We start from the raw sequence: 26,187 nt of genomic DNA on the forward strand, positions 1-26,187 counted from the left end.
AGACTGTAAGCATTAATGAAATACATAAGATATGTATTAGTTGTTTGCACAGAATAAAATAATAAAAATTAGTTCGGGTCAAGCAGAAATGAACTTAAACATTACACTTGTGATTGCGATCTGCAAACTAAAGACGAAACAAATTCACCTCTTGAATGACAGTCTTGCTCGTATTTTTCCATTTCGGTGAAAGAGGAGGTGTGCCGCACCCATCAGAAGGTAATGTTGCCTTCAGAATTGATCCTTCCTCTGTGATGTTCGGCTTGCATTTACTCGATGGCGCGACTGTCGAAAATATAATACTAATAGTTATTGTCTGTTGTATAATACACAATTTACAAAACATTCAAATGTCTAGAAAAAAAAAGTATTAAAGGAGACTAGAAATCAAAATTTTCCTTCTACGTATGTAATTCTCTACAGATTTTAATTCGACTGACATGTTTATAAATTAAATATCGTAAGCGGGTAGTGATTTTATTGCATGGAAGATACCACGATTCCGTAAATTGCCGAGTTTTTCCGAGTTTTAATGAGACGACAGATCACGTGGTACCGTGACGCAATACTAGCCAGTCCTCGAATACAAACATAAACATTGGCGAGCGAGGCAGACGGAAGGAGACCACATTTGGGTTGCACATTCAAAACTTGAATCTGCAGTCTGATATAATAGTTTATGTACTGTACTGGTCAGTGTTAAAAGAATTTTTTTTAGGCACAGGCCCCGGGCAGGTGACTTAAATAAACTCAAGCCCTGACTGAAATTCCACAAGCCCGGACAGTTCATAGCTGTCAACTCTCAAGCCGGGAGAAAAACCTCCTGATTTTGGGGGTATTTCCTCATCTACATCCCGATCTCGTAATATCTCTAAATTTTTCGCAGCGAAGTCCCGATAATTACATTATGTCTGTCAATTTTCATTTGTCAGAAGAAGAAAAAAACAACCCCAAACCGTTTATAAATAGATGTAACGTATGCAATCCACAGTCTAAGCTGCCACACTGCAGACATCGTAGTGATATGACTGAAAAATTGTTAAAGCTACGTTAAAAATTCAAATCACAGGCACACACGTCTAAATCCGGCACTGGACGAAATAATTAATATCACACAACATTTTTCTTTTTTTTTTTTTTCTTCTTCAGTAAATAGAACGTGAAAATTAAACATTATTCAAGTAAATTTCAGATGTTTTTAAACAACTACAACAGTACTATAGTATAACAAAATTAAAAGAATACAATTGTCACCAATTAGCTTAAATGAATGATCACTGTGAAATTTTTTCTGCAAACAAAAATCGCATCTCCATTTCCGCCAAAGAAATTCGGCCAGTTAACACCTGACATTCCTCGACCGTATATGTAAAGTTTAATTACCATAATTAAATTAAAAGGAATAAAACAAAATATACCATGCAGTGTATGTGGCCCTAAAGAACTAATTCTGAATAAATATTTTGTTCAGCAAACAGTGTTACATGCATTAAGACTTAAACCTGAAGTCCATGGCATCGTAAGTAACAACAAAATAGGCATCGTTTATTTTGGCAATCAATTGCTGGTGCTTACACACACACACACACACACACTGTCGAACAGGGTTTCTTTGAAGTATGTCCGAAGGGCAGTCCTTTTCACAAGATCAATGCAAGGATGGAGTATGTTCATCAGTCACATCGGCTTTATTGTGATGTGATGTGATTTTGATTTTTAACGTAGCTTTAACAATTTTTCAGTCATATCGCTACGATGTCTGCAATGTGGCAGTTTATAGTGATGTCTTGCACTGGGGCATCATGCCGCAGACATGTAGCATGATGTCCCACCCAGTCACATTATCCTGACACCAGGCCGACCAGTCCTAACACTAACCTCTTAATGCTGAACGCCAAGCGAGGCAGCTGTTAGTACCATTTTTAAAGTCTTTCGTATGACTCGGCCGGGGATCGAACCCACGACCTCCCGCATCCGAGGCGGACGCTCTAACCACTAGGCCACCGGAACGGTCACATCGGCTTTATTGTTTGCGTACTTAAATCAAAACTTTAGCTATTTTGCAATTTAGCCAGAGCTGACCAGAATATGCAAAATGGGCTTGTCCTGGGGGAATAATAAGGCGTATCACATGGAGAAAAGGTACGTCCCATGGGCGCTCGCACATTGGGGCAAGGGGTTGGGTCAGTGGTTCCCCCCCCCCCCACCAGTTTCTAATGTCAGCCATTTAATGTGAAACTTTGACCTCTTTTCTTTTAATCGCTGTTATTTAAACTGCACAAGGAATAATTTTATATCAGTTCCAATCATTACAGATTACCGTTTATACATACTACATGTATACAATGATTTTTTTTTTAAATTTGTAATTTTTATAAGATTACTGAAAATTGTGTTTTCTCGAAACACGACAGGTTTAGAATATTATTTTTGGCAAAGCCTCCATTTGATTAAAATCAAATCTAAATTTCACCTTGGACAGTAGTGATTTGATTTAGATTGTGCCGTGTTAAGGCATGCATGTCAACATCTTGAAAATACATTTACTAATTTCACCAGCGCGATCAAAGTTTCCTCAGGCAAACAATTTTTGTTTCGACAAGCCTGACGGGCACCTCATTTTGAATACAGGATGGGCCGGAACTAAAACCAGAGGGACCCAGGGTGTCGGGCTATCCGATTTATTTTTAGCACTGCTGGTGTAGATAAAAGATCCGTGAATTGATTGTTGCATTTTGTGGTCACTTACTCGGCCTTCTGCTTATTTTCGTAACTCGCACGTTCAACACTTTTCCCAGGATTTAAAATATTCAACGTTATGTCTGGAACAGAGCCAACTTTTTGTCTAAGCCTAGCATTTGCGTATCCTTGAGCTGCCATTTTTTCAGAATCCCTCTCGTAACAGTTCTTTGAGAAATGTAACGAGCACATAGGGCTGTATGGTGTTGCTTTGAAATCGACTCGTCTGTAATAATGTATCCATTCTTTCAGTATGCCTTTATCTTTCGGAAAAGAAAAAAAAAATGTTGTCCACTGGCTTTTCTTAATGTTTTATTACACCCGTAAGCAACGCAAAACGGTATTGTCTTTTACTCTGGCAACTCCCACTTGGGCTGCTGGAGTCGCTACTATGACGTCACATCCCGAAAGCAACCGAATAGGCGCGGAAATTTTGCATACGAGGTCACGGAAATTCAGCTCCTAGAAGATAGGCCAATATTTTAATATTGGCATTTCGGTCGCAGATGATACTTCAGAATAAGGTTTACTGCTATAGTACCTTTATTATTATCCAATATTTCCATTGGTTTCTGGTCTCCTTTAAACTATTTCTTTTCTTTACTAACTCTGCCCAATGGTTGTCATTGTCACCTGTGTTCAACGTGGTATTTTAACCCGTAAACAAAGAACTGACTGAGGGGAACCAACTTTATTTTTGTCGTCAGAAACTTAAACATAATTCTAATATAAATTGTTGATGTTAAGATTATGTTTTTGTTCATGTTTTTCATATACACATAATATTTTTTTTATTTTCGCCGTTTATAGAAGCACCAAAAGTAGATATACCTATAACTTCAAGATAGGTTACTGCTTCTAACTTGCGATCTGTGGACGCGAGCGTCAGAAATAACCAGTAGGAACCGCTATCTAATCTGTTTGCTTTTTTTAGCTTTATCCCAGTTTCACCTATCTGCATCAGTCGGCCGATATACGGAGGGTATTCCTTGAACCCTTTTCCCTCCAGCCAGATCGCAATAAGACTGTCTTCCCCCTTGTACCACTCCATGGCCTTGACATCAATGATCGAATATGCCGGAGTTTTCCGCCATATCAGGTTAGCATCCTCGTATTCACACTTAGCTTCGGAGACTGATTCAAATGAACCTTTATAAAATATCGGAACACATATTTGTTAGAACATTAAAAAAGATAAATGTCAATCAATAAATTCCATGGGAAAGAATCTATTGCTGCAATAATCAATTTTAAAGATCAATATTTGTTGCCTTTTAATCCTGTTAAAGGTGAAAACTGAACGGTCTTTACCAAGATATCGACATTCTCGGATTACATTACAGACATCAGTAGAAAGAAATTTTTGAGAACCAGTTGTAAATAAAAGTGCATTGTTCAGTTAAATCTGAACTAACATTCAGTTACAAAGCATGTTAGTTTGAGATGTTTCCTATTTTCCTAAAGCCATCATACAATCGACTTTCCAGTCTATATTTAGTCTCAAAAATGGCAGAAAACAGCTTATAATAATTATTTTGGGATATGTAGATTTGTATTTGTACTTTGTGTTGGGTTACAATTTTTCAATTAAGTTTTTAAAATAACAAAAATACTTTACATTTTTAAAGAGCTTTCTTTCAGGTTTTAGCTTTATTTTGTACTTCAAATTCATTGTGAATTTAATAATAAAGTAGAAGGAACTGTGAAATTTGTCTGACATGGAGAATTTCATATCCTCGTAATGTGCAACTTATGATACGACTATATTACTATTGCTCACCTAAGGTAGGTGACGTCATCCCTTGGAAAAACAGATATTCTAACATAAAACACACTGCTTGGTACTGCAATGAAAACAGCTTTCTCATTTTCCTGTAAAGTAGAAAAATTGAAGATGGGATTAAAGCAATAATGATGTGTTTGTTAAATTTTGAGAAATTTAAAATTCGGCTTTTAAAACGAATATGAATTATCAAAAGAATGACTTGGTCATCTGCTAGTGACATAATAAAGAACAGTACAAATATTGGACGTTACGTTTTACATTGAAAATTATACAGTATAGTTTGTGAGCTTATAATATATTAGACATATTGTGAAGATTATATCATACTTTTATAAACACATAACTTATCATTGAACTTTGATAAGGTACTTTATGAACTTTACAACGTAACTGTATATAACTCAATAGAAACACGAAATACGGTATGATTATAAGATGCCTCTCAATTTATATAAACTGTTTTCATTCTTTTTAAAATCAGAATTACTTATATGTTCCACTAAACATTGCAGTACCTTTACAATGTATCCTAAAATACTTGAAAATTCTTTTAATTACGCAAGATATATTTTATATTCTTCAAAACTAACTTGTCGAATTTTATATATATTACCATTTATTAGCAATTTTATTTGACTTAAACCTATGAAATATATTTCATAAAGTTCTTTTTTAAATAAAGACTGTTTTCTGATAAATCTTGAATTTTTTAATATGGTATATATTACATATATGAGGTGACATTTTGTCATCGTTTCATGTTATTCTAAAAAGTTCTTATTCTTTTTGCTCCGTTAGCCATAAATTATTCAAAACGTTTAAATAATAATATATATTTTGTAATTTCATGCAATAAAGCTGTTTTTTATATTTAATTAAAAAAAAGCGTTATATAAAAAATACAAAATTGCTCTATACAGTCAAATTTACTATTCTCAAATGTTAAGTATATCTATTTTTTGTAACTCCTGGCATACGACTTTATGTAATATTTATAATATTTATTAATGGCTTTAAATTGTACAAAATATCGTTAGTTAAATTTTTCCTCTTGAAATGAGTCTATTACGAGGGTAGTATTGCATACGATATATAAAGAGATGCTTACAGATGTATATGCAATTATTAATAATAATCTTAATAATAAGACTTAATAGCATATACGGCTTAATTAATTCCTCTGATGTTGATAGGGTTATCACGTTTCTAGAATAATTCTGTAACATTCCGTTGGTTGGGCTAGGTCAAATGAATAAGCCAATTCGACGCAAAATGAATAGTAACTACCATCACGAGGGGTCTGTTCCGAATATAGTCTCAATATACGGGGTATTTAAAGAGAGGACTGGGCAATCAGTTTCTTTCCAATTTTCGAGTAATTCACATTTCTTGTGTTCCTGTTGTAAGTCTGCATACGTGTTTTATGCTGGAATTTGATACTATTCGCAAGGAAAAACTTATTTCGGATGTTCATTGAAAAATAGAAAGTGTTTATTATTTGGGCTATAATATTATACTGGAACTCTTTTTTGAATTATTCGTAGGATTTCTGGACGACGCTATCGTGGCAGCGTCACGGTTCTTGGCGGACAACTACATTTCCGGTTTTAAAATTTATACAGAACTTTTCATTAATCAAGGACATTCATAGAACTTTGTCAGGGTAATTCTATATTCACATCAAAATACCGTTAAGTTCCTCTCACACTTACATTTCTGACTTTGAAAATTAAATTCTTTGTTACGTTTTACAAATGTTTACAGAATATTGACAACTTTTTCCTGACAGAAACATGGCTAAAAACATCAGGTGATGAGTATGTGTTTCTTCTTCTCCTTGTTTCGGAAACGAGAACAATTAGACTTTTTCTCAGCTGTCTTGCTCCACTGCAACAACTTCCATTTGAACAAACCGCCATCACGTGATACACGCCAGTCAACAGGTTAATGATATGATGGACCCTCATTAATTGCATTAAATTACCACTCCTTGGCTTCCCATACTACACATACTGGGACTAAATTCATCATTACCTAAATGTAAACAGAAGCGAAAAAAGAAAGGTTGTTTCAAAGCTTGCCGGCGAAGAACAGGAAGAAGAATGCCAGTTATCTCCCTTACGTCCTTTCCGGCTCGACAATTTAAACATTCCACCATTAATTTAGAAAACATAATTAAAATCCATATTAATTCGTCAACTTTCGTGTCAACTATCCAAGAGATGCATCTGTCTATTGAATTATTCACTGTCCAGTTAGTAGGACTACCGGAAAAGCGCACAGATATAGTTAATTTTATCAACGACCAGAATATTGACGTCTTTTTCCTGACAGAAACATGGCTAAAAACATGAGGCGATGAGCTCAAGTGTGCGAATCTAACACCTACTGGTTACTCCATCAAGTCATTTCCCCGTAACTCTCGCTAGGTGGAATTGCTGTCATCACAAAGAACTCCGTGATCAAACGACTTAACCACACCACAACATTCAATTTCGACCACACATCGTTTCAAAAATCCAAACCAAACTCACATTGTAGCAAAGGTCAGTCCATTTTTTCTGCCTATACCGCCCTCCTCCTAGGAGAAAAAAAACAAGCTGGCTGACTCTCTCTTTTTTGGAGCAGTTTCTGAATCTCCTGGACTATGGAAATTCGATATGTGGCAACCTGATTATTCTTGGAGACTTCAACTTTCCCTTTGACTGTCTCGGAAACTCAAATACATCAAAACTCATAGGTTCCATTAATGTTTTCAACCTCAAACAATCAGGCAACCAACCCACCCATAAACATGGTAACATTTTCGACTAGATTCTTCACAGACCTGATGATAACATTCTACGGTCCTCCCTGGTATCCCATGACCTTGCATCAGATCACCTCTGAATTATATGCCATCTTGATGTATCAGTCCCTAACCCTCCATCTTTATCTGCTACTAAAAGAAATCTCCGTATGATAAACAGAACCAAACTAATGCACGACATCCGAGCTAACCTAACAACTACATGCCCCAGCTGCCAAGTGCATAGTATCAATTCAAAAGTGTTCTACATGGTATAGCAGGGACCAGCCTCACACTGCTAAAAGAGACCATCGTAAAGCTGAGAGGCTTTGGCTTTCCACCAGACTCACTATTCATAATCAAATATATGAAGCCGCTAAGTATAATGTTACAAATATAGTCAATGCAGCGAAATCAGCCCACTATACAACTAAGATCATGGAAAGTTCCAACTGCAAAGAGCTCTTCGAGATTGCTAACAAGCTAATGTCAAGAAACAAATCGACACCACTTCCAACTACCTTCTCACCAGCCGGACATGTTTGCAAATTTCTTCAGTACCAAAGTACAAACCATTAGAGATAAGCTTGACACCACACTTTCAATTGACTCGTCGTCACCATACAGTTGGGATACAGAATTTGAGCGGCAACCATTAGCAGCATTTGAACCTGTCTCTATGGATTTTGTACGTACAATCCTGATGAAGAGTGCACCAAAGTCACGTGAACTTGATCCAATTACAACATCACTGCTGCTTGAGTGCCTAGATCAAGTATTACCTTCACTAACTGATGTTATTATAACCTATCTCTCATCCGGGGAATTTCCATCATTTTTCAAAACTGCCATTGTAAAGCATTTGCTGAAGAAACCAACACTAGACCATAACGATTTAAAGAACTACTGCCCAGTTTCTAATCTCCTATTCATATAAACAATCTTAGAAAAGGTTGTTCTATCCCAGCTTGTATCTCATCTAAATTCAAACAGTCTTTTTAGTAATGTACAGTTTGCATATCGCCCTTGCCACAGAACTGAAACTACTCTTCTAAAAGTAGTTAATGACATTCTCTCTGCGTTGGATAACGGAACGATTGCAGTTTTCACCCTCCTTGATTTGTCTGCAGCATTTGACACAATAGACCATAATATATTACTTCACCGTCTTGTATTTGGCACTCATGATACAGCTTTACTGTGGTAAGTCCTACTTGGTCAACAGGACACAAATTGTATCTGCAAATGGAATACACTCCAGCTCAGCTGATCTATGTTGTGGTGTTCCACAGGGGTCAGTTGTTGGACCTGTTCTCTTCATTCTGTACACTCAGTCGCTCTCAAGTGTCATAGATCATCATCCCGTATCTCACCAATTGTACGCTGATGACACCCAAATATACAAATCTAGCCACCCAACTGAAGTTGATGCTACCATCCAAGGTGTAGAGAGGTGCATTTCTGATGTGAAATCATGAATAACATGTAACAAGCTGCAGATGAATGACGATAAACCTGAGGCCATTATGATCACAGCACAAAGACTTTCTCACTTACATCCTTTACCTCAAACAATAAATATCAGCAACACAAACATTACATTCACACAATCAGTACGAAACCTAGGTGTTGCTCTGGACAGTACTGTCACATTGCACCAACATGTCATGAACATATGCAAGGCTGAATATCTTGAGCTGAGACGCATCAGCTCAATTCGCAAATATTTTTCAGTTGATGCCAATAAAACACTTGTGTGTTCATTAGTACTTTCAAAACTGGACTATTGTAACTCAATTATGTCTGGTTCATCTCAATATCTGCTCCAGAAACTTCAAAACGTTCAAAACACAGCTGTTCGGATCATACTTAGAGTATCACGATCAGAGCACACCTCCTCGCTGCTCTGTACCCTACACTGGCTATCTATTCGATCCAGAATCAAACACAAAACATTTGTTCTCTGTGCTACGTTTCACTGTCGGACTCTAGTCCAACATACCTATCCGACCTCACATATGTCTACACACCAGCAAGATACTTACGCTCCTCTTCTGACAATCGTATACTCATCATTATTCCCACTATGAAAACAAAGTCATATGGACAGCGTTCTTTTGCATACCATGGTCCAGCAACGTGGAATGAATTGCCCACTGAACTTAGACACAAAGACATAGAGATCACATTCAAGAGGTTTCTCAAAACTCACTTATTTCGACTGCAAGAACAAACTTAAAGACCTAATAATGTTTCCTACCTTAAATATTCTCAGCATGTTTTTTTAATGTTTTCTAATTTCATGGTGTTTGTATTTGTAATCATATCATTATATTTTGTTTATCTTATATGTGTTGTCTAATGTTGTAAAGCGCTTAGAGCTTCTTAAGATTAGGCGCTATACAAAGTCCTCACTATTATAATTATTATTACAAATCTTGTTGGTTTTGCTTCTTTCCGTTACTTAGTTTGTGACCACATAATCGTAACACAACTTACAAGTCAACTTAAACAGTCTAACAGAAAAGCATAATCCTCCATTTAGTAATGGAACTGTGTCTTTTTGAGTGATAGGCAAGCGCGCCACAAACATAACTATTATCTGCTTTGAATCTCGTGTCACATTGATAGCTACATGCTATCTTCACAAAGAATGGATGTTTCAGGAGTTCAGTTTTTACAACGTCCTTCATTAAGCTTAACGGCATCAATCAGCGATATATGCTCTATGGAGTTAATCTAACAGAATAGAGCGAAAACCAAAAGTTTGGTAAAATTTCAACGAATAATTCTTTTCCCTAGAAGACAAAGTGAACATTTAAAACGTAAGTGTATGACTTAGACTTTTAACGTAGCTTTAATCATTTTTCAGTCATATCGCTACGATGTCTGCAGCGTGACAGTTTATAGTGTTGTCTAGCACTGGGGCATCATGCCGCAGACATATAGCATGATGTACCACCCAGTCACATTATCCTGACAACACTCCCCTCTTAATGCTGAGCACTAAGCGAGGCAGCTGTTAGTACCATTTTTGTAAGTCTTACTGAGGATACGTCGCTATAGTGGGTATTATATTTATTCTAAAGTTAATATCGAAACAATATGAAATCGACTTTATAAAACTTAAATATACTTCAAGCTTTTCCTATTTAGATATTTTAGCAGTTTTATTAAGGAATCGTAGCAACAACAAACTCTTCTCCAACAGCACATACGAGTGACATTCTCTGTCAAAGGTTGTGGTTCTTTCAGGGCACAAATACCGTCATGCCGCATGACTTGTTCATTCCAATTCGTAACAAGAGAAACAGGTATAAAGAGAAGCAGGTAAAACTTCGGTCTGAATTACAGAAGACATAAAATTATATTTAATATATCCTAAATCTGCATTATGTCCAAGTACAGTTGTTGAACGTCCTTCACAAGAAAACTGTTTTACCAAAAATGACCACTGGAGAAATATACGGCGTAATAAGAGACCTGCTCGAAAGTCTGTCTCTCCGAAATTTTCACGCTATTTTTGTACAATGATAGAAAGATAAACTTTCAGCTATATCGAAATTTATCAACTATATATGTTACTAATTATTTGTGCATATTATTCATACTCGATGATCAGACATCCTATCATATTTTTGTCGTTTTCCTTGTCGAATACCAAAATCTCGCATCAAAGTTGGCAGTTTTTTCTTAAATATTGATAGGTCTGGGATGCTTTGCAAGACAAGAACAGATTGATGAGTTCCGTTATGGTTTTAATTGTACTTATTTCAAGACTGAATAAGCGACAGTAGTGAAGTGGGAGGGTCTAGGGACAATGGGACTTAAAAAGGGGTATATCCACTCTGGGGACTATGTAAATTTAACATGGAAGGCACAGGATATCAACTCTAGGGACAAGGGGAATTTAACATGGGAGAAAAAACTATCCACTCTAGGGACAAGGGCAATTTAACATGGGAGAAAAAACGATCCACTCTAGAGACAAGGGGAATTTAACATGGGAGAAAAAAAATAAGGTCCCGACCTGATGGGTCGATGGAAATGAAACATGGGAAAAATTTAAACAGGGAGGGGTCTCTATTTTTTTAAAATAAAAAGGGGTAGGCAATGAAAGTCAAGGTCGTTTTGAGATATAGGAGTGACCCTGAAAAGGGTCTTTGGGTTTCTTCTTCTTCTTCGTCTTCTTCTTCTTCTTCTTCTTCTTCTGCTTCTATTTCCTCCACTTCTTCCACCAAGTTCTCACTTTTTCCATTATTCCTTTCTTCTTCCTCTTTTCAGTTTCTGTTATCCAGTCAGGATGGCCCATCGCTCTGAATTTCTGTTGGATCTTCATCCAGTTGTTATTCAATCTTTCAAACTCTAATTTCTTCTTCTTATTCTCTTCTTCCTTTCTCTCTTTGCTCCATTTTTCTTTTATCTTCATCACTTCTACTTGCATTACCTCCCTGATTAGTTCTTCTGCTTTTATCAACTGGTTAAAACCCCACTTCACGTACCACCAGTCAGTCCAATAAAGCTATTTTCTAGGAAGCTCCTGACTTCTATGACATAATCCAAGGCTTCCTTTAAACTACCTACTCTCACGTAAGGTGGGTCAATGAATCCTCTGATTCTTTCTACTTCTTCCTCAATCATTTCCCCTATTAGATCTTTTGCTACTCCAAGACTCTCCACATTGTTCAGGCTACCTTCAAATCTTCCTTCCTTATTCAATCTTTCTACTCATAAGTCCCATCCATGATCCAAAAATAGCTATGTCTCAAATTGGTAAATAATTTTGTCACCTCCATCTTCTTTGTTTATTCCGTGGAATGGTGTGAACGTCGAATACTGTGGGTTCTTATATAAAAAGCGCGGACGTGAAGGAAAACATCCCCTACAACCCAAAACTTATATTACCTAGATCATCACTTAAAATGCGCGGACGTGAAGGAAAACATATCCTACTTTTCTCATCTCATATTAACTACTATCCACATACGCGAAGCAGCAATAAACAGACCCAAAATATACCATTCACACATGCCAATGAGCAAAATCAAACCCAATAATCTACTATCCACACCAACCTACGTGAGCGTTTACAAACACACAATCATATACATAAACACATACAATCTTAACAGAGTGAGTGTTTATAAATACACTACTCTACATACACACATTGGCGAATCGATTACTATTTCTATTCTAGAGTATGGGTAGCCCTGAAAAGGGCTGTTTGTTTGAATTCCAGATGCACCTATCTAATGCAGGCACCTCCCCGGCCTGGCACCACACACACATCTTCTATTCCAGTCTCCTTTCACTCTTTTCGCTGGGAGTGCAGAAGCGGGATGAGTGGCTTCAGAATCCCAATCTTCTGTCTCTGGGATTCTGAAATGTCCTTGTTGTGGCTGTGGTACAGCCATTCCTCACTCCTTTTCCTCCTCTTCTTTTTTCTTCTCTCCTCCTCTTTCATCCTTCCATCTTCCACTATGGCCTCTGCAGCCAGCTCATTCAGTATGAGCCTGGCATATTCCAGGTGCACAGCAGTTTCGCTAGTCTGGTGTTCATTCTCTAGTGTTGATCAATCAACAAGGGTAGCTAGACTGACGATTGTTTCCATATTTATAGGAAAAGCGCGGACGTGAAGGAAAACATCCCCCAAAATCCAAAACTTATATTACCTAGATCATAATCCAAAATGTGCGGACCTAAAAGAAACATTCATTCATTCATTGGCGACTCAGTCTCGAAAGACCATGCCAATAGCGCCCTTGGGGTGTTGTCTGTCTCTGTTGGCATCGTCTGCTGTGGCTGTGCAGGCCTATACATGAGTGACAGTCCCTATTGCAGTTGCTGCAGACATACTGGGAAGTCTGCGTTACTGTGGTTGCTGCCGCGTTCTTCTTTCTCTTACGCTTCTCTGCCGCCAACTGGCCTCTCCTCGCATCAGCGACTGATATGCCATTGTTTACCGTCAGTCTCCAGGTGCCTCGGTCCTCGGGAAGCTCTTCCCAGCCATCGGATGAAATGTTGCATGCCTTCATGTGCCTCTTGAACACATCTTTGAAACGGAGTGAGGGGCGTCCGACTCTTCTCATGCCAGTGGCCAGCTGTCCATACAGGATGTCCTTTGGCAGCTTTCCATCCTCCATGCGTCGGACGTGACCTAGCCATCGAAGGCGGTGTTTAATCGACAGGGAGTACATGCTAGGGGTACTTGCACGCTGCAGGATCTCACTGTGTGGAACATGGTCTTGCCAGCTGATTTTCAGGATGCGTTTTAGGCACCGTATATGGAAGGAGTTGAGCCGGCGTTCTTGCCTCATGTAGGTACTCCAGATCTCACTTCCATATAGAAGGGTACTGAGAACGCAGGCCTGGTAGACTCGGACCTTGGTGTGCTCTGTCAGCGTGTTGTTTTCCCACACCCTCTTCGTTAATCGAGCCATGATGGTGTTTGCCTTTCCAAGCCTTCTGTCCAGCTCCATATCAATCGAGAGAGTGTTGCTGATGGTTGACCCTAGGTAGGTAAAGTTGTTGACTACTTCCAGGGTGACACCGTTGATTTTGATGGAAGGGGCAATGGTGGTATTTTGCACGCTGACGTTTGTTTTTTCCAAGCTGATGGTGAGACCAAACTGCATGCAGGGAACAACAAAACGGTTTCCCAGTCTCTGGAGGGCTTCCTCGGTGTGGGCCACAAGAGCTGCTTCATCTGCAAAAAGCATCTCCCTGATAAGCACAGCTCTCACTTTGGTCTTTGAGCGCAGTCGTGCCAGGTTGAACAGCCTCATGTCGGACCTGGTGTGTAGATATATGCCATCCGTGGACGTGTCAGAGGCGTAGGACAGGAGCAGGGAGAAGAAGATCCCAAAAAGTGTTGGTGCTAGCACGCAGCCCTGCTTCACACCACTGTTAATTGGGAAGGAGGTTAAGGAGGATCCATCATACAGGACTGTTCCCTTCATATCTGCATGGAAAGAGATCATGCTGAGGAGTTTTGGGGGGCAACAAATCTTACTCAGAAGTTTAAAAAGGCCCTACCTGCTGACCAAGTCAAACGCCTTGGTGAGGTCGATGAACATCATGTAGAGTGGTTGACCTTGCTCTCTGCTCTTCTCTTGGAGTTGTCGTAGGGAGAAGATCATGTCTGTCGTCAACCTGCCTGCTCTGAAGCCGCACTGTGATTCCGGGTACACACGGTCTGCCAGCAACTGCAGCCTGTTGAGTATGATGCGAGCGTACACTTTACCAACCATACTCAAGACCGAGATCCCTCTGTAATTATTACAGTCACTGCGGTCGCCCTTGTTTTTGTAAAGGGTCACAATTCTGGCATCACGCATGTCTTGGGGGACTACTCCTTCCTCCCAGCAGAGGCAAAGTAGCTCGTGCAGTTGTTTAATCAATGTTGGTTTTCCACGTTTGATAGCTTCGGGCGGAATGCTGTCACTACCTGGTGCTTTGTCGTTTGGAAGGCAGTCAATTGCTTTGCTGAGCTCCTCTAAGGTTGGAACTTTGTCGAGCTCTTCCATGGTGGGCAGATTCTTTATGCTGCTAAGGGCTGCATCGGTGACTGACGTTTCTCGGGAGTATAGCTCTGGGTAGTGCTCCACCCATCTGGCCATCTGTTGCCCACGGTCTGTGATCTTCTCTCCCGTCAGAGATTTCAGGGGAGCGACCCCTTTCACTGTAGGGCCTGGAGCCTTCTTGGTGCCACTGTACATACCTTGGATGTGTCCGGACTCGGCACTGCGTTGGATCTCTTCACACAGTTGTTGCCAGTACTCGTTCGCACACTGTCTAGCGATGCGTTGGGTGTTACTTCGGGTACCTGTGAGAGCAGCAAGCATGCGTTCATTAGGGCATTTTTTGTAAGCTATGAAGGCTTTTCGTTTCTCCTCGATTTATGGTTCCATCCTTGATAGGTGTGCGTTGAACCAGTCCTGGCTGGGTCGTTCTTTCTTGCCAAACGTTGACATAGCTGTACTGTAGATGGCACCCTTCATAGCGTTCCACTTGGCTGTAGCGTCGTACTCAGGCAGGTCCTGGAGAGCCTTATTCAGGGCGGACACATACCCCTCCACCTTGGCAGGGACTGACATCTGCACAGTGTTAATACGAGGACGTCCTTTTGCTTTTGAGCGGTGTCGTGTGTGTGGCTGTAGTCGCATTCTGCTGCTCACGAGGGCATGGTCGGAGTCACAGTCTGCGCTGTGGCAGGTTCTGGTGGAGAGGACGCTGTTAAGGGCAGAGCGCCTGGCGATGACCAAGTCGAGTTGGTGTCAGTGATGAGATCTGGGGTGTTTCCATGACACTTTGTGTTGTGGCTTACACTTGAAGAAGGTGTTTGTGACGCACAGGCCATGGTAGGTGCATAGCTCCAGCAGTCTCTGACCGTTTTCGTTGGTCTTTCCAGTGCCATGATATACGAGGCAGGTAGGCCATGACTCGTGGTCCGCACCTACTCTGGCATTAAAGTCGCCGAGGAGGAATAGTGGTTCATTTTTGGGGCATCCTTTGATCTGTTCGTCCAACTGCCCATAGAACTGATCCTTCGCGTCTTCTGATGACGTGAGGGTTGGGGCGTAGACACTGATGATGTTGCCAGGACCTGAAGCAATGTTGAGGCGGATGGACAAGAGACGCTCAGTGCCCCTTGTGAGAGGTTCAACCGAGGCCAGGAGTTTGTTTTTGATAGCAAAGCCCACTCCGTGCTGGCGGGGCTCCTCAGGTTCTCGACCATTCCAGAAGAAGGTGTAGTATTCCTCTCTGAGGGAGCCACTAGAGGCGAGCCTGGTTTCTTGGAGGGCAGCTATGCTAATATTTAGTCTGGTGAGTTCTCTATCGATGATGGCCGTCTTTCTGGTGTCGTCCACTTCTCTGAGGTCGTCGGAGATGCCTGTACACATGGTGCGCACATTCCAGCTTGCAAATTGAAGAGCTTCATTCTTCTTTATTGGTTTCTTGTTTCTTTTGCCTGGTGTGGAATTACCGTCTGCTTGTCATGCTGAACAGCACACTGAGCTCCAGACACCCACTGGAGCAGGCAGACGATGGCGGGTCAACACCTTATTGAGGCGGACGATAGTTGGCCAGTGGGACACGATGATCCCTCCCACCGTCAAAGCTGACCCGTGGCGCCTATTCCCTACGCCAATCGGGTGGGACTTATAACCCGTAAACTGTCAACTTCCGTGTTGTTTCCTCACTCAGTAGCGAGACTGGAGTGTCCTCTCCAGGGCGCAAGCCTGGGCGTGGAGTATGGAGATCAGGATCCCCCTCTCGTCCTTGCTGGTGGGGTCCAAAGGAATGCTGAGCATGACATTTGGTACCAGTTTGGATGCAGGAGCTGCCGGAAGGAGGTCTAGTCGACCCCCAGCCGCCTTAGGGGCTCCACTCCGGATTTTCTGTCTGGATTTACTCCCATAGCCTTTCTTTCTCCTGAAGATATCCACAAGGCAGTGGAGCCATAATCCAATGGATGGGACTTGGTTGGTTTTGAATCAGAGTTTCCTTCTCCTAGATGAACTGCCTGACAAGGCTAACGAGCTTCATCTGCCCGGGTTTGGAGTCAGAGTTTCCCTTCTCTTAGACTGGTTGCCTGCCAAGGCTAACGAGCCCAGTCTGCCCACCCAGTTATACCGCCGGGCACTCGCGCAACACAACAGGCTCTGTTAAAACAGGGGGCCCCGCGTGAAGGTGCTGCAGCAGCAGGGAAGTTGTACAGACCATCGTGAACAGACAAAATAAACCTTCCTACGCGAACTTTCTCCGTAGAAGCCTCAGATTTCACTTTTACGGCCTTCTACGGAAGCTAATTTTCATGCATTTCAGACCGGATGCATCTGTTGGTCGCGCTGGTGTGTTAGTAAATATAGCGTCCAGGACAGGAAAAATAAAATTTAGGGAGATTTTTTTGTGTTAATTTTTTTGTTGTCTTTGGGGCTGCTTTGGCCAATTTTACGTCGCATTAAAATAATATACTTGAAAATAATATGAGTCAGAAAACTAGCACAGTTGGAGAGCCTCATTCTGCTAGATTAGCGCGAGAGCAATTAGCATCACTAAAGAAACTTATCCCGGCAAAACAATTATTTAAGGAAAAAGTTCGTGAGCACGAAGATACGCAATACGGAATTACCGAGATATCGTCGAAATGGCTAAAGCCAGTCACCGAAACCGTCGAGAGAGTCGCATATGGTGACAAAAAAGACGATAAGGAACTCAGGAAGCGCGGAATTGTTCCCATGGTGAAAGATATTGAGGAACACACTCGAGTAGTGCCAGGTCAACTTGAGCAAATTCACCAAGGACAAACACAAGAACGAGTACGAGCACAAACAAAAGATCTACAAGAAAAATTGAGAAAAGCACAAATACGAGCACACGTACAAGCACAAACACAAAGGCTAGAAGAACAATTGAAGCAAGCACAAATACGAGCACAATTGCCTCAAGAACAGCCACAGCAAGAAGAAGAAGAAGAAAAAGATGAGAAAAGCGATAGAGAACCTTGGGAAATAATAAAGGATAAGTTTACTGATGATGGTTGGAATACGATGGAAAAACAATTTAAATTATTTGGTGAAAATATTGATGAACTTGGTGCATTTGCTGAAGATTCTTTTAACGTTAGGGCGAAATTTTTAACGAAGGATGGATTAAAAAAAATTAAATCGCGAGATCTTTGGTACAGAAATATATACCGAGCTAGAGTTAATATATCCAAGATAACTGGGGGTGACCCGATTTATTATCGATTTTACAAATCTGCACAGGATAGATTTGTGTATAATATGAGTCAACCTCGGGGGAAAGGAAAACCTAAATCTTCGGTGACGCCACAATCTTTGAAAACAGAGAAAATACCACAAATAAAATCCATCGATGAACCTTCTGCATCCCTTTCCGCAGAACCGAAAGCCAGAATTACGGGAACTTTTCCTCACACACATTTCGAAGAAAGTTCCATCGATTATTTCAACAAAGACGAGGATAATTTAATCAACATTGCCAGATTTGGCTTCGATGAAAGAGACAAATACTTGAAATCTGGACGTGTTGATAAATTTACTAAAGAAAATTGGGCTCCCGCGGTATATTTTGCTTCAAAGAAACAATCCATTAATCTTGATGACCCGGGTTACCAAAATTTTATGGGAAAAATAATACAGAAAGAAGAAGAAGAGGAAGACGTATTATCGGAGTGGTTTAGTGAGCCATCAACACCATCAGAACAAAAAATAGGAAAAGGATATACCATTTGTCCTGACAGCGTCGTCAACGATGTGTCTCGCCTTGAAATATTAATCGGAGGAAAACGAGCCGGAAATAACTCTCGTGAAATAATCAACGAGGCCTCAGATATTTGCCAGCGATTATTTCGCGGCGGTGTCATCGACTCCTACATTTACAAGGAGCTCATTGATGAACTCATCGATTAAAACAACACAATTGAAATAACATGATTGTTCACAAACATCAGCGCAGACCTAGACAGGTCCGCATAGTTAACTCTCGATTGCCTGTATACAAATATATTCACGGCAATGGACTCGGAGACATCGTTAAAAGCCTCGTCACGCGAGTAGTCCCTAAAATCGGACCCACAGTTAAGCAATTCGCATCAAAGGCAATAGGAAAGATTGGCGAGACTGTCATCTCTGGTATCGGCAATTTGGCCAGCAAGGGCTTCGATTTTGTCAGAGGTAGAATATCAAATTTAACACGTAAAAACCAACCCGTCAAATTACCTAGCACCAGTGAAATGCCCCCCGAAATCAGTAAAGCTATAAACGACGCGGCAAATAAAAAAATAAATGACCTAGCGCAGGAAGTTGCTAACACAAATCTCGCAAGGAAAGTCGCGAACACAAGTTTTATTTCAGGTAGCGGTCTTCGTTTTAGATGAAATTCTTATTAATAAATGTTCGCACAAGTGTCAAATGAAGTGTTCGACATGGACGAGCCTGTAGGTAGAGACACATCCGTGCGTGATTTCCAGTATTTTTCATACGACACAGTGATACCAAATGCGATTGGTCGTGTTGAAATTCAAGTTCACGACACGACAAGATATTTTCTTCCATCTGAGGCGTATATCGAAGTTGTTGGTAAAATTATTAGGACAAACGATACCAACTATGAACGAAATTTTAAAGTCGGATTTGTCAACAACGGTATCATGGCTTTATTCAAGAGCGCCACTTACATGATTGACGGAAGAGAAATCGAATCAATCACGGACAACGTTGATATAGCAACGACGATTATAGGCCTAGCTAGATACTCGGATGATTTTACCAGGTCAGCCGGTCCTAGTATGATGTTCGCCAAGGATAACTTCGATGAAGCCGATCATGTCCAGTATAATATCGGTAGACCGAGAAATCTCGCTGGTGATGCTAATGCCACCAACGTCGATGTAATGCTCGGTATCAATGAAAATTACAACCTTGGATTTGCCACGTGGAAAGCTATGCTAAGTGTAGATGAACGAAAATTTTCTTGTGCAATTCCGCTACCTCACATTTTTGGATTTTGCAGGCATTTCAGGAAAGTTATATACGGAGCAAAACACACGGTCGTTTTTATTCGAGACACCGAAGGCAATAACAGAGCCATCTGGCGAGAATTAAGCGTGGATGATGTTGATGTTGGTAAGGTGGTCCTTGACAAATTTACCTTGTGGATGCCAGCGATAGTCCCATCGATGCTTGAGGAGGAAAAATTATTATCATTTAAGAATCAAGGTGGTAAGTCCGTTATGTCCTGGCTGACAACCATGACCGACTCTATCGACGTTAATATTAACGGAATATTTACCTGGCGAATTGCGTCACAGCAAGGTGTCTCGGCGCCTAGACATATCTTTGTTGCTCTTCAAAACGCAAATAGATATGATCAAAATCATAATCACATGATATTCGATAATTTCGCGGCAACAAACGTATCACTGAGAATAAACGGCCAACAAGAACCATCCGAGGAAATATCGATTGATTTTGCCAACTATTCGACGGCCCGCGCATATCATCGCTTGCTAAGTTTCATGGGTCGCGATCAAAATATCGATACCGGATTGCAAATATCGCAGCTAGATTTTAATACTCGCTATCCTATCTACTACTTTTCCCTGGAACATCTCGATTTGGTAAAACAATCCGTCGTTGATATCCATTTCAAGGCCAGAATTAACACAGGTGGACCAGCAAGGGCATTCGCGGTGATTCTCAGCGATAGGACAATGATATTGGAAGGCATCAGTGGCAGAATGAGAGTCATCGACGCTCCTGTCGAGAAAATGTAACAAAATCGAATAATTTTCTAAATTTAGATTAAAATAATATTAATATGACGTACGAACACGTCAGCGTAACTCTGACACCGGGTCAGATGAAAAAGCTCCAATCAGCGATATCAATGCGATGCGGTATGAAATTAACCTTGAAAAAGGATCAAATTCATGGCGGGCCTAACAAACTATCGCTAACTAGGGGTCAACGTGAACGATTTGCCAAAGCTAAATCAGCAAATTCCGGCGTTCATGTGAATCTTAGTATAGGTGCCATCAGAGACATGGTCAAAACGGGCGGAATTTTCCCTTTCCTAGTTGCTATTCCTGGATTATTATCCGGGGCTCTTCCGGCAATTGCAAAAGCGATAGGATTAGGTGCGGCCGGAGCTGTAGGCGACAAACTAGTACACAAAGTAATGGGAGGGCGATATGGTAAAAAAAAGGGAAGCGGCCTTTATCTAAGACGCCCCCCGTACGGATCCGGCCTAAGATTAGCACGGCCTATTCAAATTTAGATTTATTCAACGAAGCAAAAAATAAAAAAATAAAATTTTTCAGAGGCGTATTTATGCGGGATCAACTACCAGAAAAACCAAACCCCACCGAGACAGGAATAATAAATCTCGATTCAAATACCGGCCCTGGCACACACTGGGTCGCCTACGCGATTAATCCTCGCGAAGTTGTTTACTTTGACTCGTACGGACTAGCGCCACCAAACGAATTTATCAATTACGTGTCAAAGTTAAATATTCCAATTTGGTATTCGACACTTCCGACGCAGACGTTAATGGATCCACCGATATGCGGCCCAGAATCAATTAACGTCCTCGACGCAATTTCAAAATCATCCGGTCCGTATCATAAAATTGTATTTGAATATGCCATAGATAAATATCATGGTTGATATTTACGGGAGATTTATCTACAGGAAGAAGGAAGCAGAAGTGACTGACGTCGATCTATCAAAGTTCGCCACAAGGGATGATATTAACAATCTTCTATCGCTGTCAGAAGTGGATCCTGGCGAAGTTGCTATTTTTCAGAGCCGCGAAGGGAGATTACAAACAAGCAACGTCAAAATAACTGATATAATCAAGCGAGACGAATATAACGATCGCATTAATCAATTTACTAGCCTGTCAGATTCGGTATCAAAATCCATCGCTGATATCGCCGATATTATAGCGAAGTTACCCCTGAAGGCTAATATCGCGGATGTGGAAAAAAAGGACAACGAGTTATCAGCAACGTTGCTTCTGAAGGCCGATAAAACATTACACGATGATCTTCAGGACAGATTGACAAAAAGACTTAACAGGCTAAATAACGATCTTAAAAAACTCGACGATACTTTGACTAAATTTAGCAAAAAAATCGAGGAAGATATAAAAACATCCAGCGATACTTCCTCCGCCGCAAACGAACTAGCAAAGAAAAAAGCCGATCAAGCATCGCACGATGAACTTAGCGATAAAGTAAGAAAAATCAACGAGGATATTACTAATATTCTCGCCGATATTACCGAAATAAATATCGTAATGAGTCAGAAAAGCGATAAAACATCGCACGACGATCTCAGCGAGAAAACAAAAAAAATCAACGAGGATATTGCCAAAATTAACGATGAAATTAACGCGGTGCGTGAATTGGCGCGTCAAAAGGCAGATAAAAAATTATACGACGATCTCATCGATAAAATCAACGAGGAACTTAGTAAAATTGAAAATGAAATTTTTAAAATTAACGTGAATATTAACGAGGATATTAACGCGAAACTTCTCGACGCAACTACAAAAATTAGCGATATTAACACAAAAATATCGTCAATGAATCTTGGAAGATTAGCGCGTATTTCGATACCAGAGGAGGTAGAAACAAAAAATCTTCCCTGAAATGTACCATTTGTGGTACAGGCACGTAATTACCTATGGTCACCCGATAATGACACATTTAGCTTCACCGCGCCAATTACTGGCATATATCGAATATATTTTATCGCTAGGTTAAAATTTAAGCTACAACTAAGACAAGATAAAATGATCCATGAATTTTACCCTGGATTTTTTATTATTTCGCTAAGTGAAAATAGGAACACATTATTCGTTCTAGAACCACCAGATAGAACCACCACAGGATCAGTGCATTGTCTTGCAATTTTCGAATATTTATCGGCACCGTATGAAACTGGTCAATCCGAATCAACTGTAGTTGTTGAGATAGGTAAACCGACTGGATAATTGTTGAGATAATTAACTAATAAATGACCGCATCGGACTACCGATACAATCAGGCGCGTTCATGGCAGGATTCGCTAGAAAAGCTCCTCGACGAGTATCAGGTAAAAATAAAAAAATACCAGCGTAGATTAATTGCCATCGATGTTGCTGTGTACGCGGTAAGTGCAATAATTGCCGGTGCAGGTATAATCTTATCCGCGGTGACAACAATCGCGCCGATCGCAGCAAGTATAATAATCTCGTCGACAACGACAATCGCTGGTGTTCTTAATATTATCGCAAAAAAAATATCCTCATGCACAAATGAAAAATTATCCCTGTACACGAGTAAACTATCCCAGGTCAACGAGGCGTATTCGAAATTATCATCGTTGCTTTCTGAGAGTCTCAACGACGGCGTTATATCCGATCTAGAATTTTCTGTGATGGTAAATATCTACTCTGAGATTGAACAAATGAATATCAATAATGTCGGAACTAACTCAAATCGTGACAAACACGACACCGCCGATAACGACACTGATATCGGCAAGCTCAACCAGGCCAGAATTTAGTATCGATTTTCCAATACCAATTAGCGTCAAGGAAATTGCGCTGTCACAGTTACGCGTCTATAACAGCTGGCCCAATGTTAGATCGAAATCATTCGGTAGATTATCATCGAATAATTCGCTTGTTTTTGCCAATAAAAACCGTCCCGATGGAACTCCCGATTGGATCGTCGTTGGCATACCAACAGGCAGTTACGAAATTGAGCAACTAGATAAGGAACTTACCAGTAGAATATCGAATATAACTGGCGATGCTACTCCAGGAATAAAAATATCCTCGCACGATCCAACGTTGTCGTCGATAATCGAGGTAAAATCGCCATATATCGTTGATATTTACCAGTCATCGATTAGGACAGTTCTAGGTTGGCCCGAAATCGCACCTCTGGCAAAACCAGAAAAATCTAATTTTATTATTCCAGGTTGGCACGAAGAAGCTCCTCCAGAGCTACCGGAGCCAAAAAAATCAGATTTTACCACCGACGAAGGATGGTACGGAGATATCAAACACAAGCCTCTGATCCACAGCGCCATCAACCTCATGAATAAAAACAAATTTAACCTGGTGGTGTTCGCTTTTACTTTTAGGGACGAAAGAATTCTCTCGTGGTCGCCTCTTCCTAAAATTCCCCCCGGTGTGAAAATCTTCGACGCTACCAATATTAACAGGATAATATTCCCCATAGACGGTATCTTGGTAAGAAAAACCCTCGACGAATTTATTCAAGAACATAAATTACAATTAAATTTATTGCGGGAATCCTTTCATGAATGCATCTTAAATAAATCAGGTTCATGTAGCGAAATTATCGGACGCGTGAAGATTTTAAATCAACTCGCGAATGATGTTGAATATTATCATGGTATGTTCATTCGGGCGATAATCGACGATATATCAATTGCCGATTATGTTCTTCCTATTAGCAAATTCGAGTTGATCAGAAATTCAGGAGAAAAACAAAAATTCATGAGAGTATTTGGATTAACCGAGGAAACGCTACCAAATTTCAAATTTCCCGATTATGAAGTTGATAAAATGAGAAAATCCGTCGTTGATACCATCGATGATTTATTTCCGAAATTACATGCCGCGTGGACTAAAAAAATACAATCAGAATCGATTCTCAAACATAATAATGATCCAACCGGGCAAGGGCGGCATATCTCGCCGGGTATCGTTAACATAACGGAGGTTATCGCGATTTATCTTCACGCGGATGTTGTTGAAAACAGCTACAACGTGGATTCGTCGGTGTCAGAGCAGGCACAGCAGGGATTTATCTTATATTCGTTTTCACCTAGCGCCTCTCCGGGTTTTTTGATAATAAAAGAGCCAGTAAATCCGTTTTATCTGCGATGTCACAATCGATTATTGTCGAAGATAAATTTCAAACTGACGGATCAGAATGGAAATTTGCTTGATATACGCGGAGAAACGCTGAGTATCAACTTGCTGGTAAGATCGTGAAAATAGAATCGGAGATTCTAAAGATTCTGAAGATTCTCGGGATTTAAAAAATCTATCCGCAAAGAAAAATGGCCAAAAAAAATAATAAAACCCAAGGAAATTTTCAAAATTAGTAGATTTTTTTAATTTTGATGGGGTAAATACCCGTCAAATTGTGCAATTTATATAATTTCGTAAATCTGCTTGGGTAAATACCCGTCAAATTGAGTAATTTATATAATTTTATGTTTTTGATGGGGTAAATACCCGTCAAAATTAAGAAAATTGCACAATTTCAATAAATAAATTATTTCGGTAAATAATAAAAAAAATTAATAAAAATCAGGGAAATTAAGAAATTTGTGTAATTTAGTAAATTTGATGGGGTAAATACCCGTTAAATTGTGCAATTTATATAATTTCGTGAATCTGCTGGGGTAAATACCCGTTAAATTGTGCAATTTATATAATTTCGTGAATCTGCTGGGGTAAATGGTAGTCAGAAATAAGAAAATTATACAATTTCAATAAAATAATAAAAAAATAATAATAAAATTTGTTTTTTCTTGTGATAAAATCTTCAGAATCTTCAAGAATCAGGAAATCGAAGATTCCTTGACTCAAGAGTCTTTGACTCTACTTTCATCGACCAGCTTTTTCAACTGCCTGACGCGCGAGCTTGTAATTTTTCTTGACTCATACTCGTCGGACAAACTCGATCTAACTTTTTCTACCAGCGTCGATAATTTAACGAAATTCTCGATTTGATCATCGCTGACAGTCGCAAGCGATTGGTACATCGCAATCTGGATTTTCTTTATAAATTTGTATTCTGACGGTAGTGTGTATCTGTATTCGAGCTTTCCTTGAACAATCGTTTCAAACTCGGACCGGATTTTACCTGTGTCCAAATCTGAGGATAAATTTATATTTTTCTTTTTTAAATCCTCGATGGCCTCGATGATGTTATTTACGTTTTCTTCGTTCATTATATAATTTTTATAATATTCAATTAATTTTCAAAAATCTTCGACTTCACTTTCTGAGTCTGAAATTATCTGAATATAGTAAAACTCGATCCACGCACTAAATTCATAGGAAAATGCTGCGTTTGGAATTTTTTCTGCCGTAAGTCGCACGGAATTCGGATGAATACCGAAATGTTTTGCAGCGGCATTCATCGATGTAAATATGAGTTCCTTGTTTGTTTCTTGATTTACTGATTTGACCGCCTTGGCTGATCGTCCGCCGCCGTTACCAAATTTGGAATTTTCACTTTGAGTTACCGCGCGAAGATTGAATAATTTATTATTAGCTTTATTTCCGTCAATATGATCGATAA

At 39.9% G+C, this 26,187-nt stretch overlaps 1 protein-coding gene across 5 annotated transcripts in view; it reads right to left on the reverse strand.

Moving 5' to 3' along the window:
- LOC149807559 (uncharacterized) overlaps nt 1–26,187 on the reverse strand; it is a 108,293-nt gene that overhangs the window by 20,598 nt on the left and 61,508 nt on the right. For all 5 annotated transcript variants that reach the window (XM_089967784.1, XM_089967811.1, XM_089967801.1 and 2 more), the window contains exons 3-5: nt 4,520–4,611; nt 3,571–3,888; nt 149–285 (exon numbers count right to left, since the gene is read on the reverse strand). In XM_089967784.1, the coding sequence (XP_089823910.1) occupies nt 149–285; nt 3,571–3,888; nt 4,520–4,607 (543 nt within the window). In that variant the 5' untranslated portion in view covers nt 4,608–4,611. The remainder of the gene's footprint in view (nt 1–148; nt 286–3,570; nt 3,889–4,519; nt 4,612–26,187) is intronic.

The sequence above is a fragment of the Sinohyriopsis cumingii genome, chromosome 1 (assembly GCF_028554795.1).
Source record: "Sinohyriopsis cumingii isolate HCF-2022 chromosome 1, ASM2855479v2, whole genome shotgun sequence".
Lineage (NCBI taxonomy): Eukaryota > Metazoa > Mollusca > Bivalvia > Unionida > Unionidae > Sinohyriopsis > Sinohyriopsis cumingii.